Source organism: Pseudophryne corroboree, chromosome 6 (genome assembly GCF_028390025.1).
Source record: "Pseudophryne corroboree isolate aPseCor3 chromosome 6, aPseCor3.hap2, whole genome shotgun sequence".
Lineage (NCBI taxonomy): Eukaryota > Metazoa > Chordata > Amphibia > Anura > Myobatrachidae > Pseudophryne > Pseudophryne corroboree.
In genome coordinates this window covers 602,006,162-602,024,943 of record NC_086449.1, presented here as the reverse complement: position 1 = coordinate 602,024,943, position 18,782 = coordinate 602,006,162, and the positions used below count along the sequence as shown (strand labels likewise).

At 43.6% G+C, this 18,782-nt stretch overlaps 1 protein-coding gene across 4 annotated transcripts in view; it reads left to right on the top strand.

The window, feature by feature from the left end:
• ARHGEF37 (Rho guanine nucleotide exchange factor 37) overlaps window positions 1-18,782 on the top strand; it is a 90,590-nt gene that overhangs the window by 47,909 nt on the left and 23,899 nt on the right. For all 4 annotated transcript variants that reach the window (XM_063928029.1, XM_063928027.1, XM_063928028.1 and 1 more), the window contains one exon: window positions 2,082-2,251. In XM_063928029.1, the coding sequence (XP_063784099.1) occupies window positions 2,082-2,251 (170 nt within the window). The remainder of the gene's footprint in view (window positions 1-2,081; window positions 2,252-18,782) is intronic.

The window sequence follows — 18,782 nt, the reverse complement described above, 5'->3', positions numbered from 1 at the left end:
TTACAAATGGATATGGAAATAGGGCGTACCTGACTCAAGGCTGGAGCTGTCTGAATGTACTTCCAGGCTAGGTCTCACATAAACCGTCAGGAACTCAGGTAACACAGGTAATGAACTCAGGATTCTGGCAGGACAGGGTACATAGGCCGGTTTTAGCTTCTTGCTCCTGATTGTACCTGTATCCGGCCCCTGTGGTATCTTGAACCTGTGCAATTGGTGCTATTACATTACTTGTGATACCCAGTCCAGTTTGAATCCTGTGTACCCTGTCCTGCCAGAATCCTGAGTGTGATTTCCATCCTGATTACTTGAGATCTTCAGAGACATGGACCCTACAGAACAGGGCTGGCCAAATCGGTCCTGAAGATCTACCAACAGTTCATGTTTTCCAGGCCTCCTGGAGATCTGTAGAATCGTCAGTTAGGAATGAATGCAGCACATCTTAATTAGTAATGGCTACACCTGTGCACTAGCTAGGTGGTCTGGAAAATGTGAACTGTTGGTAGATCTCGAGGACTGGTTTGGCCAGCCCTGCTATAGAAGATTTACCCCCATAGAGAAAGAAAAAGACTACACGATCAGTTCTTTCTTTGTTTTTATTTTTGAGGGACGTTGGATCAAATAGAGAAACAGGAATCACACTGAAGGACATCTCTTCTGATTGAACTGTTCTTCAATTTAACAGGACTATAAGGACAGAATTACGGGGGGTATTTACTCAAAAGTTATAGTGGGATTGAGTGTGCGCAGAAGTGATATCCTCTTTTTGATTTTTGTGTATATTGTGCTAGGAGTAGAGCGACCCCTTTTGGTTATCGTTTTGCAGCCACTTAGGGTGCAGTAGACATCTAAACTTCCAGTTTGTTCATATTTTTCAAACCCAGCCTGTGACATGGTAGTTAGGAGCTGATTGGCTGGTACTTTATCTCCGTTCAAGGCTTAGTACATAGACCCCTATTACTTTGATTTCATGACTTCGTCTAAAGGCAGAAATGCTACAATGACCTAATACATCCTTTCCCCCCAAGCAGACCAGCAGGGCTCATTAGTCCTAATTCTACAGCTATAGTGCTGTTCTTTCCACCCTCTCATCTGCATTAGAGCTCGCGCTGCTGGACATGAGAATAGGTGTGTTTTTAAAATTTGATTCTTTATATTTTCTGTTACTTTAGCAATATTAGAGAAATGCGGTCATTTTGCATTTCGTTGTTCTGCCTCATCATTCATACAGTGTATTTTTACACTGTTAAAAGATACACCTGTCAGATGACACAAAGAGCTCGCTGAAGAGAAGGTCATGCAGTCTTGGCACTTGGCTTTGAATTATGTCCGTGATCCCAATAAAGGTCAATGCAAGTAGCATATGTGATCATGGTGCCAATATGACCCACTGCCCACTCTCCCGTTACTTTTCATAGGACTTAGAGACAAGCGACAGAGTCCTGATTATTAATCTCCTTTAATTTACATGTGGATTAGTGACACATGGGTTCCTCAGAGTATTCACATTTTTTTTATAAGGAAATACGTACGTGGGGAATACAGTATTCTGCTACAAGTACATTCCGCATAGCGCTCATTCTTTCTACTCCAACACTTAAGAATATTAAAGTAGAATATTTTCCTTCCATTATAGGACACAGTGTTATAAATAACCCTCCCTTTATTATGACACCAGTAAATGAAACCTGCCATACTGCCTATAATGAAATATAATAGACATAATAGAAGTATGCCACCAGCAGCCAAGCAATATAATGTGTGACATTTCCATCCAATACTTTATTACTGATGCTGCCCAAAACGCTCACTTCCACTGAGCAGAACGTGTATATAGAGAGATTTATTTATATCACCCCACCAAGGATACAGCATCCAGTACAGGCAGTCACATACAGATACTGGCAAAATGACAAGTGTTACCAGAAACTGGATATGTCCATGGCAATACAGACTGGTTCTACTTATACTGTTGTTATATTCCTGCTAGTGTACTAACTGTGTTCAGATATGTAGGAATCATGGATTATATCACTAATTGTATTTATGTATGTATGTGTTTTTATTTTTATTTTTGTCAGGCTCACGAGGATACGTAGCATGCAGCAAACTACAGCCCTACCAAGTAACCCAAGTACCACAGAGCCCATCCCGTGCACAACATTCTCCTGAGTCAAACAATACTTTGAGAGCATCCAAGGTGTGCCCATATCCAACCTCACCGTACCATGATACAGCCACAGCCTTCCAGGTAGGTTGGGTGTACAGGTGGATGTAACTAAATAACATCTCATTATTTACAAGACTGAGGGCTAGATGCATCATCGCTTTGAAAGTGATAAAATGGAGAGTGAAAAAGTGTTTCTAGGTGATGTAAAAGTACTTTGCATAGCCAAATGTTTCCAATAGTTGATGATTTATAGTGTCTGTTCATAGTCTACATTGGGGTGGGGATTAAAATGTCAGCGTTTGGGTTGCCGACCACGGCATCCTGATGTTAAGAATCCTGACAGGAGAAGGTAAGTCTTTTTACCTTCGCCCTAATGGACCCCTAACCCTCCCTTCCAACAGAGTAGTGTCAGGATTCCGGCGTCTGTATTTGAACTTCCGGGATCCTGCTACTGATGGAGATAAAAGGATATGGGAAAAGGAAGTGTATATATAACAGACATTTTAGGCAAAGTATGAGAGTTATTCTGTGATAAATAAGGCAGATAACATTACTATTTCTGTAAGACCACCTTGTATGATAGATCACAAACTTGCTCTCCACTTAATCTGGGTCCCCTTTCCCAACCACTGGCCAATCGCAGCAGAGATGGGCAACTCTTGCATAGCTACAGTACATGAAGTTTTCAAGTAAAATAGAAAATGGCTTATTTGGATAACTAGGTATAATCCAATGATACAGTCACTACAGGTCCTTGATTCCCCTCCACCCTCATTCTGGGCCTAATTCAGACTTGTACGCTAACCCGATGGTGGGGACACTGTGCATGTGAGGTACACTTTCTGTGTACATCTGTACAACGGGTCCTGCGTCCTCACACGCAGTGCCACCTAAGCCCCAGCCTAATTGACAGTGGGCTGTGACTTTGTCCGTTCCTCAAAACCTAGGTGTGTGGCCTCCATTTTGTATGAGTGCCATGGTCCGTGTCTGTGTCTGGCGACGCAGATTTAGTGACCTCTGCTGCGGACCTGGGACAGAAATCAGAGTAACCTGAAGGATACTCGGTGTTAGTTGATGGTGCGTTTTCAGATTCACCAGCAGATCATGGAAACAGGCAGGTGGTGTCTATTTTCACCAGATGCCTCCTGATGCATTTGCATATGAGCTTTATGGTATTACACAGCAGCTTCCTTATGGCTGTGCAATATCGTACAACTCCGTACAACTCCGAACCAGGCCTCTGTAAACAAGAATTAGACCTCAGAGTGCGTAAGGAGGGATCGAAGTAGCAGAAAAACACTGGACCTATCTGAATATGTTCTAGTGGGTTTCCGTCTGTGAGCTCATGCAATACTGTGACTGCTGTTTCCCTTATTTACGTGTAACCGTTGTACTAAAACAGATCTAAACAATAGGGCTTCACCGCAGAAATCCTTCCTGGGGGGTTTTTCTCATTGTTTGACATCCTGGTAAAAACATTACTTAAGACAGTAGCTTATAGTGTTTAATAAGTCTGGGCAAACATAACGTAGCAGTAATATTTGTTGTTCTATATAACGTTTTAGTAAAACATGGAAAATGTAACAGATGTTACAAAATTGTGTCAACTTGTATTGTACAGTAGTTACAATATTAATGCAATAATATTATGGCCCCACAGATGCCAATCCTAATGTTCATACTGAGTGTAGAACAAACGGATATATTTCCTCTTTGGCCACACACTTGTAGCTAAACTGGGCAGATTGCATGAGCACCTGTTAGAGCAGTCTGCTGATGGCTTATCCTCTGGCCAAACAGGCGTTATTGGGCAATTTGGTAGTATCTGCGCCAGTATTACAGCATATCCCTATACCTTCCCATCTCTGGGCAATATGTCTCTGCAGCTCCCAGCACCTTCCAGTTTAATTATCCATTACTCGTCATTTTCCAGCATTTTGCATGTGTCAGCTATTACGTGTGTCAGGGAGATTCAGGGTAATAGAGACAAAGTATACAGTCCTGGAAAATGATAAAGCTGAGGGTCTGCAGTATCATCTCCCAGATGGCTACTAATTACCAGTAGTAACCTAGTTCCACAAGAGCTCTGAATTACAGAGCCACTGTGCTGGCAGTATTCCAGCAGTGTGGGGGACAGTGGGGTATTGTAACATACAGGACATTCTCTGGGAATAACTGTGTTTCTTAGGAAAAAACAAATTGCGATGCTTTGTACAGCTGTGATCACTAGGTAGAAGTCAGAAAATCACCTGACTGTGCTATCTTCCGATAATAACTGGGCATGAATACTAGATTTATATCAGTAGTGATCTATACTGTGCGACCATTTGTATAATAGATTACAGTCATAGAAACAGAATTTGATGGCAGATAAGAAACACTTGGCCCATCTAGTCTGCCCATTTTTTTTACCCTTTAGGTAATCGCAACCCTCTTTGAACCTTAATTCCTTGTAAGGATATTCACATGCCTATCCCAAGCATGTTTAAACTGCTCCACAGTCTTAGCCTCTACCACCTCTGATGGGAGGCTATTCCACTTATCCACTACCCTTTCTGTGAAATAATTTTTCCTTAAATTTCCCCTGAACCTGCCTCCCTCCAGTTTCAGTGTATGTCCTCAAGTTCTAATACTTCTTTTCCTTTGAAAAATGTTTCCCTCCTGAACTTTGTTAAATCTTTGGTATATTTGAAAGTTTCTATCATGTCTCCCCTTTCCCTTCTCTCCTCTACTATTCATGTTAAGATCTTTTAGCCTTTCCGGGTAAGTTTTGTGATGTAGGCCATGCACCATTTTAGTTGCCCTTCTTTGTACACTCTCATGTATTTATATCCTTCTGGAGATATGGTCTCCAGAACTGGACACACAGTATTCCAGATGAGGCCGCACCAATGACCTATACACTGGCATTATTACTTCTCTTTTCCTGCTACTGATTCCTCTCCCTATGCAACCAAGCATCTGACTTGCCTTTCTCATTGCTTTGTTGCATTGCTTTCCTGCCTTTAAGTCACTTGAAATAGTGACTCCTAAATCCCTTTCCTCCACAGTAGTTTCCATTATAGTACCCTTGATACTATATTTAGCTTTTGGGTTTTTGAGACCCAAGTGCATGATTTTGCATTTTTTAGCATTAAACTGTAGTTGCCACGTTCTTGACCATTTTTCAAGCCTAGCTAGGTCATCAACCATTTGTTTTACCCCTCCTGGTGTGTCTACCCTGTTGCATATCTTTGTATCATCTGCAAAAAGGCATACTTTCCCTTCAATACCATTTGCAATGTCACCAACAAAGATATTAAAGAGAACTGGTCCGAGTACAGATCCCCGGGGTACTCCACTGGTAACATTTCCCTCCATAGATTGCACTCCATTTACTACAACTGTCTGTTTCCTATCCTGCAGCCAGGTTCTTATCCATTTAACTATTCTATAATCCACCCCCACACTTTCAAGTTTATAAAGCAGTCTGCGATGTGGGATAGTGTCAAATGCCTTACTAAAGTCTAGATATGCTACATCTACAGCTCCCCCTTGATCTATTATTTTCATCACAGAGTCAAAAAAGTCAATAAGATTTGTTTGGCATGATCTCCTACCAGTAAATCCATGCTGTTTTCGATCCTGTAAGTTGTTTGATTTAAGATATTCCACAACTCTTTCTTTTAGTAGTTTTTCCATTACTTTCCCTACTACTGATGTAAGGCTTACTGGTCTGTAGTTACTTGCTTCCACTGTTGTACAGTGGAACTACATTTGCTCTTTTCCAGTCCTCTGGAATGGCACCTGTATTTAGTGACTGCTTAAATAATTCTGTTAATGGTGCCACCAGCACATCTTTTAGCTCTTTTATTATCCTTGGGTGTATCCCATCTGGCCCCATTGATTTATCCATTTTTAGTTTTGAAAGTTCAGTTAGGACCTTCTCCTCTGTAAATGTACTTTCATCTACCTTATTTTTATGAATGTCCTTGCAACATAACTGGGGCCCCTTCCCTTCTTCTGTAGTAAATACTGAGCAAAAATAATTATTTAGGTGATCTGCTATTGCCTTGTCTCCCTCCACCAAATTCTCACTCTCTGTCTTATTATTCCTCCATTTGATTTTCTCCTTTCATTTATATACTTAAAAAAAGTTTTGCCCCCTTTATCTACCGACTAGGCCATTGTCTCCTCAGCTTCTGCCTTTGCACGTCTGATCACTTTCTTAGCATCCTTCCGTCTGTCAAGATACACCTCTTTGTCATTATTTTGAGTCTGTTTGTATTTCCTAAAAGCCATCTTTTTTGCTTTCACAGTAGTTGATACTACTTTTGTGAACCTCATTGGCTTCCTTTTCCTGGTGCTTTTCCTAACCCTTTTGATACAAAGGTCTGTTGCCCTTTGTATTGCACTTTTCAGTTTTTCCCATCTCTCCTGCACTCCTTCCAAGTTCCTCCAGTCTGCCAATGAATCACTTAAACATCTCCCCATTTTTGCAAAGTCAGCATTTCTAAAATCCAACACCTTTGTTTTTGTGTGACAGGAGTTGGATCCTGTCTTTATACTAAACCATACTGCTTGATGATCACTGGAACCCAGGTGCTCACCCACATATATGTCTGATATCCTGTCACCATTTGTAAGAATCAAATCTAATATTGAGTCTTTGCGAGTGGGCTCCCTCACCAATTGCTTGAGAGATGCTCCCTGTAAGGAATTTAGAAATTTGGCACTTGTAGCTAAACTTGCAAAGGACCCCTCCCAATTTACATCAGGTAAATTAAAGTCTGCCATAATTATAACTTCTCCCTTTTAAAGCCATTTTAGAGATGTCCAACAATAGGTTCCTGTCCAAATCATGTCCCTGGCCTAGTGGTCTATAGATCACCCCAATGCGAATGTCCTTCTCCCCAGTTTCCGTGGTGACCCAAAGGGCCTCAGTTTTGTCCTCAACATTTTGTATTAAAGTAGCATTTATGCTTTTTTTTCATATACATTGCTACCCCTCCTCCTATTCTTCCCATTCTATCCTTCCTAAATAAATTGTATCCTGGTATAGCTATGTCCCAGTCATGATTCTCATTGCACCATGACTCAGTAATTGCGACAATATCCAGGTTATCCCTTGTCATTATCACAATTAGCTCTGGAATTTTGTCTCCTAAGCTCCTAGCATTTGCACACATAGCTTTAAGAATTTTGTCTGTGCATCTGTTATTAGTAGCCATGTCCAGACAGTACAAAAAATAATGTAAAGAGTACATAATTTTTTAAAATCTGTTTTTACATTTCAGTACCCTTCAATATCAATATCAAGCATATACTTTAGTACTAAGCAACTAGTCCTCAGATGTGACCACTGTAATCTCTTTTTGCTTATTTATTCAACAACAATAAAAAATAGGATAACACAACCCAGCCATGTTTTTTGAGCTCCCTCTCCATTGATGTTTGCGGGCATGTGTTTAAGTACAGCTTTCAAAGTCCTACCGCAGATTCTACGTGACATTGGGTTCTGGAGTCTGACTTTCCAATGCTAATAGCAGGAGACCTGATGAATTTTTTTTTTATTGTTATTTTTTTCCAGCTCATGTGGCTGCAGATCAACCCCAAATGGTCACAATTTCACCATGGTGCAGGACTATTGATATACGACTTTGTTTTGGTGTTCAACAAATACTGTATGCTTTTGTATATTAAAGCCATTACAACTCTATGTGCTCCAAAGTTACGGATGGATTATAGAAGCAAACCTGTACCGTGGGATTGGCGGAGACCCTGAACAAAGGTGTGGAGTCTAATTTGCTGATGGTATTTGCCAGGGACACCTGCAAGGAGGTTTGGACTTAGCTGCACCCGACACGCAGGTCACAGCCCTTAGTCTGGGTTCCCAGATACAGGGACTGGTAAGCACTGGAGCAGACACTGGAATGGCGAATGCTTAATGGTGTGCAGACACTGGAACGCAAGACTGTAGAGAAGCCAGTTGGTGGAACTCGCAGTGGAGCAAGAGAGACAGGTACCGGGAACGGAGCACTGATGACAGGAATCCAAGATGAAACACGACAGAAACCAGGAACATAGTTTCACAAAGGATGATGCTGGCGTATAGTTTGGAAGCCTACACTCTAGCACAGGAGCGTTCCCAGGGACTGCCTTAAATAGGTTGGAATTTCAAATTAGGCGCCAATGTGATGTCACATTTTTGGCACGCCTGGCCCTTTAAGTTCAGTGCTGAGCATTGCGTGTGTCCCTATGGAGCTGCATACCCAGAAGCCACTTATGCACAGCCACAGGGGTATGACATGAGTTGTGCAGCATGTAGCCAGCATTCTACCAGTGGTTGCAGTATGATGATATGAGGTGGAGGAAAGGATGACGTGTTTAGTAGCATGCAAAAAAGGCTGTATCAAAGTTGAAGATGCCGCAGAGACTCTCCTAACAAAAGTCCCATCGGTCTCAAACGCGGCTAGCACTCACCAATGCCCCGGGTGCTGCATGTGACGCTGAGCATGTCGTGCAGGGAATAGCATCCAGAACTTGTGACTCCCAGCCAGAGTCTGATGGGAGCAGAACCAACTAATGTTCTGTTTCTGTAGGGAGCAATATCGCTGGCTGGTTAACCCCTTGCAGATAATAGGTGCTGTGCAAATTGTTCCGGAGCAGGGTGGCAAATCAATGTGTGCAATCCATGATAGCTGGCAGACAGAGTGGTGCATAAAAGTGGCAGCAGGTGGTATAGTTGTATCCTCAATGTGTTTCTCTGCAAAATAATCGCTATGGTAGACTTACCGTTGATAACTCTATTTCTCCTAAGTCCACAGGATAAACATTGGGATATGAGGTAGCGACAGCGGATTGGCACCAACGATAAAGCTTTCGGCCTCCCAGAATGCACCGGGCCTGTCTCCTATATCCCCACCTCCTGGCTCACGCTCTTCAGTTATTTTCCAAAGCTCAAGGCAGGAGCATCATAGAGAGCCCTAATCAGGCGAGAAGAACACACATGCACACCCTTCCGTACAAGAAGGAAGAGGTTAGTATGTGAAAGGATCCTCAAATCGGGTGCGTCAGGGTGGGATCCCTGTGGATTCTGTGGACTTACGAGAAATAGTTATCAACGGTAAGTCTACCACAACGATTATTTCTCCTGCAGGGTCCACAGGTTATCCACAGGATAAACATTGGGATGTTGCAAAGCAAATTTAGTGGTGGGGACGCTCCTGATTGGACAGGATAATCCTTCTCCCGAATTCAGCGTCCTGAGAGGCAAAGGTATCAAAGGCTTAATGTCTAATGAATGTGTTAATGGAAGACCATGTGGCTGCCTTACATATCTGTTCAGCTGAAGCACCATGGTGTGCTGCCCATGAAGGACCTACCTTACGAGTAGAGTGAGCAGAGACGTTAGCTGGATTTGGGAAATCAGCTTGAGAATATGCTTCTGAAATCGTCATCCGATGCCACCTCGCCAGTGTCTGCTTGTCAGCAGGCCATCCTCTCTTGTGAAATCCGTAGAGAACAAAGAGTGTGTCTGGTTTTCTGATGGCACTGGTACGATCCATGTAGATCCTTAGAGTACGGACTACGTCCAGTGAGCATCTCCTGCAGAAAGGTCCGGCCCTTGAAAGGCTGGGACTACAATTACTTTGTTAAGGTGGAATTTAGATACCAACTTAGGAAGATACCCCGATTTGGTTCTGAGAAAGAGAACTTTAGCTGTCAACCATTTAAGATCCACTTGCTTTAGTGGTTCAAATGGAGCAACTTGAAGCGCCTTTAGGACTGTATTTAAATCCCAAGGCACTGCAGGAGGAACAAAAGGAGGTTGGATGTGCAGCATTCCTTGGAAGAAAGTGCGAACATCTTGTAGGTTATCAATTTTCTTTTGAAACCATACAGTCAGTGCTGACACCTGCACTCCCAAGGTAGCCACCCGTAGACCTTTGTCCATTCCTGCCTGAAGGAATGTTAGGACTCTGGAAACTCTGAATGACCTAGGGTCAAATTTCCGGTCACAGCACCATTGAATATAGGATGGAAGTCTCAAGAGCCACGCCGTCAAAGACAATCAATCCAGATGCTTGTAATAGCAAGGACCACTGGGACAGTAGATCTGGACGTTGAGGGAGTAGGAATTGCACATCCATTGACAGCCTCTGCAGATCTGTGTACCAATGTCTTCTGGGCCAAGCCGGAGCTATTAGTATCACGGTGCCCTTTCCTTGTTTTACCTTTCGCATCACCCTGGGTAACAGGGCGATCAGTAGAAACACATAGGCCAGACAAAAGTCCCATCTCACTGACAGGGCATACATATGAAGGAACTTTGTTGTTCTGACGGGATGCCATGAGATCTATCTCTGGTAACCCCCACTTGTCTACCAGAGTTTGGAAGACCTCTGGGTGTAAAGCCCATTCGTTTGTATGAATGGCGTGTCGACTGAGAAAATCTGCTTTCCAGTTTAGAACTCCTGGAATGAATACTGCGGACAAGGCTGGATGATGAAGCTCTGCCCACCTTAACATGCAACTTACCTCTTTCATTGCTTTTTGGCTGCAGGTTCCTCCCTAATGATTGAGGTACGCTACTGCTGTTGCATTGTCCGAGCGAATTTGAACTGGTTTCACCTGGAGGATGTCCTTTGCCTGAGTGCCATATATATGGCCCAAAATTCCAATATATTTATTGGCAGGCAACTTTCTTCCTTGGTCCTCTGCCCCTAGAAGCAACTTCTTCCTGACACTGCTCCCCAGCCCTGAAGACTGGCATTCGTTGTCAGAACTTCCCAATCTGAAATCCTAAAGGGTCTCCCTTTGTCCAGATGAGATGTCTGTAGCCACCAGGCTAATGACCTCCTTACTTCCAGAGGAAGGACCATAGTCTGAGTTTGTATTGTCTGATGTAACCCATTCCATTTGGAAAGGATCAGACATTGAGAGGCCTTGAGTGGAATTGAGCATACTCCACCATGTCGAATGTTGACACCATAGATCCCATCACACACATTTCTGCGTGAATGGATACCCTTTGACTGTGTAGCAGCTCCTGGATCCTTGACTGAATTTTGGATTTCTCTGGCTGGGTCCACAGGTTATCCGCAGGATAACATTGGGATATGCCGGAGCAACAGCGGAAATGGCACCAAACGGTACGAGCTTTCTGGCCTCCCAGGATGCATCGGGGCTTCACCATATAATCCCGCCCACTGATTCAGTCAAATCAGTTTTTTGTTTGGTGCGGCAGGAGCCGGAACATGGTCACAGGGCTCCTGTTATAGCAGCCTGAAGCTTTTATTATTTTATTTTTATAGTCTTACTATGGTTTTTTGAGTGACTTTTCTTAACAGCGTCTTAAACGCATATTAGAAAGAGTCGCTCCAACAACTCCCCACCGGGTCGCAACAACGCTTACCTTCGCGGTACAGTGCTGTCTCGACGGGCGTCTGTGTCGGATGTTCTAGCAGGTCCAGCAGACGTAACCAGGCTGTGGCCGGAGCATGGGGAGAAGGTAAGTCTATGGATTTCCTCTTACCAGGGGGTCCGGACACAGCTACACTGTATTTGGTGGAGACTACAAACAGTGTGTTGATGCGCCGAACACTCTCAGGTGCGACAGCACTATGCTTTAGGGATCATAGACGCCAGGACTAGGTTTAGGCCGTGATCCTTAAAGTTTAAGTCAACGGGGGAATCAGACGCTCTCCTGGCCGCCCCTCCCCCAAGTTCATGACCAGTTTCGACGCGTCTCCCGTCCATGAACTGAATGACCTCACTTCCGTCTCGGACGCTACCATGAGGGTACTCGGTCGCAGCTTTGACGCCGCGGTTGTGTACACTAGAGTTGCCGGACCGAGTCGCAGGCCTTAGCGTCTGCATACACGTGGCATTCACTGAGCGTCCGTGTCCGTTTGTGAGCGCCCGTGTCTTTTCATCAGTTATCAGAACGGCAGTGTACACAAGTAGCGTCTGAATCCACTCAGCGTCTTACGAGCGTATTTGTTGGATATGGAAGTGTGGCGAGTCTCCCTGTATCCCGCTCTATGGAGGAAGGGTATACAGTACTAAAAATTCTCTCTACTTGTTAGTATGAATCATTAATTTTGGTACATGTTGCATATGAGATCTGTATATTACTGTTGTTTCTGCATGTGATGTTTGAAAAAAAAAAAAACAGTTAAAAACAGAAATACAATTTCCCTACATACTTGTAAGTTATTATGATGGTGATTGTATTCTCATATGACAATGTTTAATTATTTAACATGTGACTGACTGCTAGTATGCGTGCTGACTTTTATGTTATCAGTCTTGTTCTGAACCTCAATTCAGGTGCACGGTTGTGGTCAGATTGATCTCACTTCTATATATCTATATATAGGTGATTTGCAGTCACAAATTGTGTAGTCATAGTCAGAATATTACCATGTCTGTGAGCGGCAAAAGTGACGAGGAGAATTTGTAAGGCACTCTACATCCCTAACATGTTTATCTTGTAAAACAGGGTTAATTGGTATAGGCCAGTTGGTCACTTATGAGGGGTTATGTGCAAACTTTTTTGCTTTTCAGTAAAGTAAAAAACAGGAATTGGTTGAACAACCAGCAGAGCCACCATGGAGTATGTTCGCACAGACTTTGTCTTCAATAGCGGACAGGTTAACTCCCTCAGCACCACCCCAGGGGATATGTTACACTATTAACCCATACATGCAGCTCCCTTCCTACGGTCTGGTTCCAGTAGCCTCTACAAGTAACCAAGGGACAAGTAAGACTAAGACAGATGCGTCTATGTGGCAGACTACACAAGATAATACAACAGATGATGATACAGTATATTCAAATACTCTGTATGATGATCAGTCGCAGAGTTTTAGTTCAGAGGATGTAGCTGAACTTATTGATGCTATTGAAGGCTGTTCTCTCGTTGTAGGAATCAGCCAAAACAGTGTCAAAATCTAAAGCACCTGTGTTTAAACGAACAAAGACAGTTAAAACTGAATTCCCAGCGTCAGATGATCTAACGGAAATGATGGAAGAATCTTGGGCAACGCCCAGTAAAAAGTATAAGATTCCGAAAAAGTGGGATTCTTATTATCCATTTCCAGCTGCGGATTGTTCGAAAAGAGAAAGTAAAGTAAAGTAGATGCAAATGTGCTGCGACTTGTGCATAAATCTGCTTTACCACTGTCATCTACCTCACTAAATAATGTCACAGACAGAAGGGTAGATAGCTTCTTGAAAAATGTATTTTCTCTCTCAGGAGCAGTGGTAAGGCCTGCTATGGCTTTGGCCTGGATAGCAAAGGCAATGGGCGAATGGATAGAGGAACTAGAGAATGGCCTCTCTTCTCCTAATAGGGAGCAAGAGTATCATTTAAGCTGTTTAAGACAAGCTGCCCAATATTTGGAAGAAGCAGCAATTGATATGGGTATAATTGCTTCTAAAGCATCAGCCTTGACAGTAGCCGCTCGTAGAGCAGTTTGGATACGCACTTGGAAAGCAGATGCTGAATCCAAGACAGAATTGGAAGCATTGCCTTTCATTGGTAATATATTGTTTGGAAAACAATTGGCTGATATTCTAGAATCGGAAGCTGAATCCAAAAAGGTCAGATTTCCGGCTAGTTATAACCCTAAGACTAGGGGTTCAAAGTTTTGGCCATTTCGATGGCAAGGCAAAGCGAAAGCTAAAGAGGAGGCTAAGCAACCCCAGTTCAATAGATCAGCCAGGGGTAGGAAGCAATGGGCTAGTAGAAAGCCAGCTTCCAAGCCTGAACAGAAACCATCAGCCTGAAGAGACGGGCCTCCGCCTGGAGGATTCTAGGGTTGGGGGCCAACTCCTTCATTTTGCACACATATGGCAACAGTCGACGACAGATGCTTGGGTGCAGAAGGTGGTATCTCACGGGTAGGGGTTGCCATTCAGGAGGCGACCTCCTCAAAGATTTTTTTGCACCAGCCCTTCTCGTATAGAGTCAAAGGCCAATGCCCTGCAAGAAGCAGTCCAAAAATTACTGCAGTCAGGTGTGATTGTCTCAGTACCTCCATCACAAAAGGGACAGGGGTTTTACTCCAATCTATTTTTGATTCAGAAGCCAAATGGGTCATTCCGACCAATTCTCAATCTCAAAATGTTAAATACATTTGGATTCCAAGGTTCCACATGGAGACATTACGCTCCATAATGTTGGCTATAGAACCGGGAGATTACATGGTATCTCTGGATATACAGGATGCTTACCTACATGTGCCTATAGCACGGTTGCATCAGTGTTACCTCAGGTTTGCCATCCTCCAGGAACATTTTCAGTTCCAGGCCTTGCCCTTCGGGCTAGCAATAGCACCCAGGGTGTTTACCAAACTTATGGTGGTGATGGCAGCTTATCTCCACAAGCAGGGGATACGAATATTTCCATACCTCGACGACCTGTTAATCCTAGCACATTCGCAGGAGTTACTTTTGAGCCATCTTCAACAGACAGTAGTTTGTTTACAGAGACACGGGTGGGTCATAAATTGGGAAAAGTCGTCTCTGAATCCGTCACAGCGGATGGTTCATTTGGAGGCCATATTGGATTCAGGTCTACAGAGCGTTTTCTTACAAGAGAAAAAGATGGTCAAGGTGCAGGTCATGACTCGGGAAGCATTGCACACTCAGACAATGTCAGTCCATGCAGCAATGCGACTGTTTGGTACTGATGGTATCAACCTTCGACATGGTGGAATATGCGCAATTCCACTCCAGACCATTACAGCACCTTATTCTGACCAAATGGAACAGAAATCATCAGACAATAAAAAAGCAGATGATTAAGTTTCCAGTAAACGTAAAAAGGTCTCTAGCGTGGTAGCTACAAACAGACCATTTAAACAAGGGGAGACCCTTTTGGATAAAAGAATGGCAAGCCCTGACAACAGATGCCTGTCTTCATGGCTGGGCAGTGGCAAACTCAGGATTTCTCGAGGGGGGTTTCCAAATGCAATCCACTATCTCCCACTCTGGAGAACATTGAAGCAAGAGCGGGTGTCTGGGGGAGTGGCAGAAAAACCCAATAATGACCATGGACATTAATGTAAACAATGGTCTTTTTATATATACTGGATACTGTGTTAAATACCGTATTAATATTTAAAACTATAGATTGTATATAGCATAGACTGTACCGAATATATTTAAATCCTATAAACAAGATAAATGGAAAAGGTTAAGCATACCATAAGAAATAAATACGCAAACATAATAGAACCAGTACTGCACTTTCTAAACACACATTCTCCCTCCTGTCTCTTCTTCCTGGTAGCTATTATCTGGTACAGTACACTGATTATCAGATCCACACACATAGAAAACTTGGTAGTAGAAGCTGCCACACTAGGCATGTGCAGCAGCTCTGCTCAGTCCCTTAAACTGCATGATGTGGCATCAATTCTAGTAATCGGATTATAAACCATTGCTATTGTTGTCATAATTTTAGCCACTTGCCAAGAGGATGGAGGTTTCTGTGCAACCAGAAACCCCCCCTGCGTTTGCCTATGCTGGGGAGTGGTACTCGAAAGCCTTTGGTTCCAGGAAAAATGGTCCATAAGGGAAAGTCGCCTGCCAATAAATCTGTTGGAAATAAGGGCCATTTATATGGCTCTAGTTCATGCAAAGGACAGTCTGCAAGGAAGACCGGTGTAGATTCGCTCAGACAATGCAACAGCAGTAGCGTACCTCAATCATCAGGGAGGAACTCACAGCAAAAGATTGATGGAGGAAGTAACTCCCATACTAAGATGGGCAGAGCTCCATCTTCCAGCATTGTCAGCAGTGTTTTTTCCTGGTGTACTGAACTGGGAAGCGGATTTTCTCAGTCGACACACCATTCAGGAAACCGAGTGGTCTGAAACCCAGAAGTGTTTCAGACCACAGTGAACAGATGGGGTCTACCGGAGATTGATCTCATGGCGTCTCGTCTAAACAACAAAGTTCCGAGGTATGGATCAAGAACAAAAGATCCCGGAGCGGTCCTTGTAGACGCACTGTCAGTAAAATGGAAATTTCATCTGGCATATCTGTTCCCTCCAATATCTCTGTTACCCAGAGTAGTGAGAAAAATAAAGCAAGCATGGGAGCCATAATTCTAATAGCTCCAGCTTGGCCCAGAAGGCATTGGTACACAGATCTACTGAGAATGTCCATGGAAGCACCGATACTGCTCCCTCAACGTCCAGATCTGCTAATGCAGGGTCCTTGTTGGCACAGCCATCTGGATCGTCTGTCTTTGACGGCGTGGCTGTTGAAACCTCTATCTTAGAAGCTAGAGGGTTTTCAAAACAAGTAATTCAAACTATGCTTAGAGCAAGAAAACCTTCTTCAGCTCGTATATTATCATCGAATATGGCAAGCCTATATTCATTGGTGTAGTGAAAAAAGTTTGAATCCAAGATCTTTTAAATTATCCAGGATTTTGGATTTCCTTCAAGCAGGCTTGGATAAGGGTTTAAAAGTAGCTTCCTTGACAGTTCAAGTATCAGCGTTAACTGTATGGTTTCAGTGAAAGATTGCTGATTTACAGAATGTGCGTACTTTCTTTCAGGGAGTTTTACACATTCAACCTCCATTTGTTCCTCCTGCAGCTCCCTGGGATTTGTTCTTAAATTCCTTCACGGACCTCCGTTTTGAACCACTTGAGAGAGCAGATCTTAAATGGTTAACGGCTAAAGTACTCTTTCTACCGGCAATGGCCTCAGCTAGAAGAGTATCAGATTTAGGAGAGCTGTCGTGTAAGTCTCCTTTCCTAAACATTTTTTTCCAGATAAAGCAGTTTCAGAACTAGATCTGGTTATCTTCCGAAGGTGGTTTCAAAGTTTCACCTTAACGAAGAGATTGTAGTCCCAGCTTTTCAGGTATCGGGACTTTCTGCGGGAGAAGCGTCGCTGGACGTATTCCGAGCATTAAGAGTCTACATAGATCGTACTAGTGCCATCAGAAAAACAGATTCTCTCTTCATCCTCTACGGATTTCATAGAAGAGGATGGCCTGCTAGTAAACAGACGCTGGCAAGATGGCTCCGAATGGTAATATCAGAAGCTTATTCTCATGCAGATCTCCCTACTCCGGCTAATGTCTCTGCTCACTCTACACGTAAGGTAGGTCCTTCATGGGCAGCACAACATGGTGCTTCAGCAGAACAGATTTGTAAGGCAGCCACATGGTCTTCCATAAACACATTCATTAGACATTATGCCTTGGATACTTTTGCCTCTCATGACGCAGACTTCGGGCGAAAGGTCCTCCTGTGTAATCAGGAGCGTCCCCACCACTAAAACTGGCTTTGGGAATCCCAATGTTATCCTGTGGATAACCTGTGGACCCAGCCAGAGAAATAGACGTTATGGTAAGAACTTAACGTTGATAATGTGATTTCTCTTATGTCCACAGGTATCCACAGGGGTCCCACCCTGACGCACCTGATTTGAGGATCTTGACAATCACTAAACCTCTTCCCTCTTGTATGGAAGGGTGTGCATGTGTGTTCTTATCGCCTAAATAGGTTTCTACCTGATGCTCCTGCCTAATCGCTGTAGAAAGAACTGATTTGACTGAGTCAGTGGGCGGGATTATATGGTGAAGCCCCGATGCATCCTGGGAGGCCAGAAAGCTTGTGACCGTTTGGTGCCATTTCCGCTGTTGCTCCGGCATATCCCAATGTTATCCTGTGGATAATGGTGGACATAAGAGAAATCACGTTATCAACGGTAAATTCTTACCATAACGTCTATATTTTGTTCAGAGGTAAAATAACTTTCTGAAGATTTGAATCCAACACAGCCCCCAAGTGAGTCACCTGTTGTGATGGAACCAGGGACGACTTTGCCCAATTTGTGAGACCACCGTGTCTCTGCAAACAAGCTATTGTCTGTTGCAGATGACACTGAAGCAATTCCTGAGATTGTGCCAGGATCAATAAATCGTTGAGGTATGGAAAAATTCTTATCCCCTGTCGACGGAGATAATCCACCATTACCACCATAATTTTGGTGAACACTCTGGGCTCTGTGGCCATTCCAATGGTAGGGCCTGAAACTGAAAGTGTTGTTGGAGGATAGCAAACCTGAGAGAGCTCTGATGGGACAGTGCTATTGGAACATTAAGGTAAGCATCCTGGATATCCAGGGATATCATAAAATCCTCCAGCTCCATGGCCAAAATAATGGAACGTAATGTCTCCATATGAAACTGAGGCACCCAAATGTATTTGTGTAGCACCTTGAGATTGAGAATAGGCCGGAACGATCCATTTGAATTCTGAACCAAAAACAGGTTAGAATAAAATCCTTGTCCTCGTTGCGCAGGAGGAACTGGAACTATCACTCCTGACTGAAGCAACTTCTGAACTGCTTCTTGCAAATCCCTGGCCTTCGTTTCCACTGAAGACGGGCTGGTACAAAAAACCTTTGAGGTGGGTGTTTCTTGAAGGCAAACGCATAACCGTGAGATACCGCTTCTTGCACTCTGGCATCCATGGTGGACTGCTGCCAGATCTGTGCAAAATGAAGAAGTTGGCCTCCCACCCTGGGATCCCCAAGGCGGAGGCCCGCACCATCAGGCTGATGTCTTATCTTCTGACTTGGAAGCCGGCCCCCTA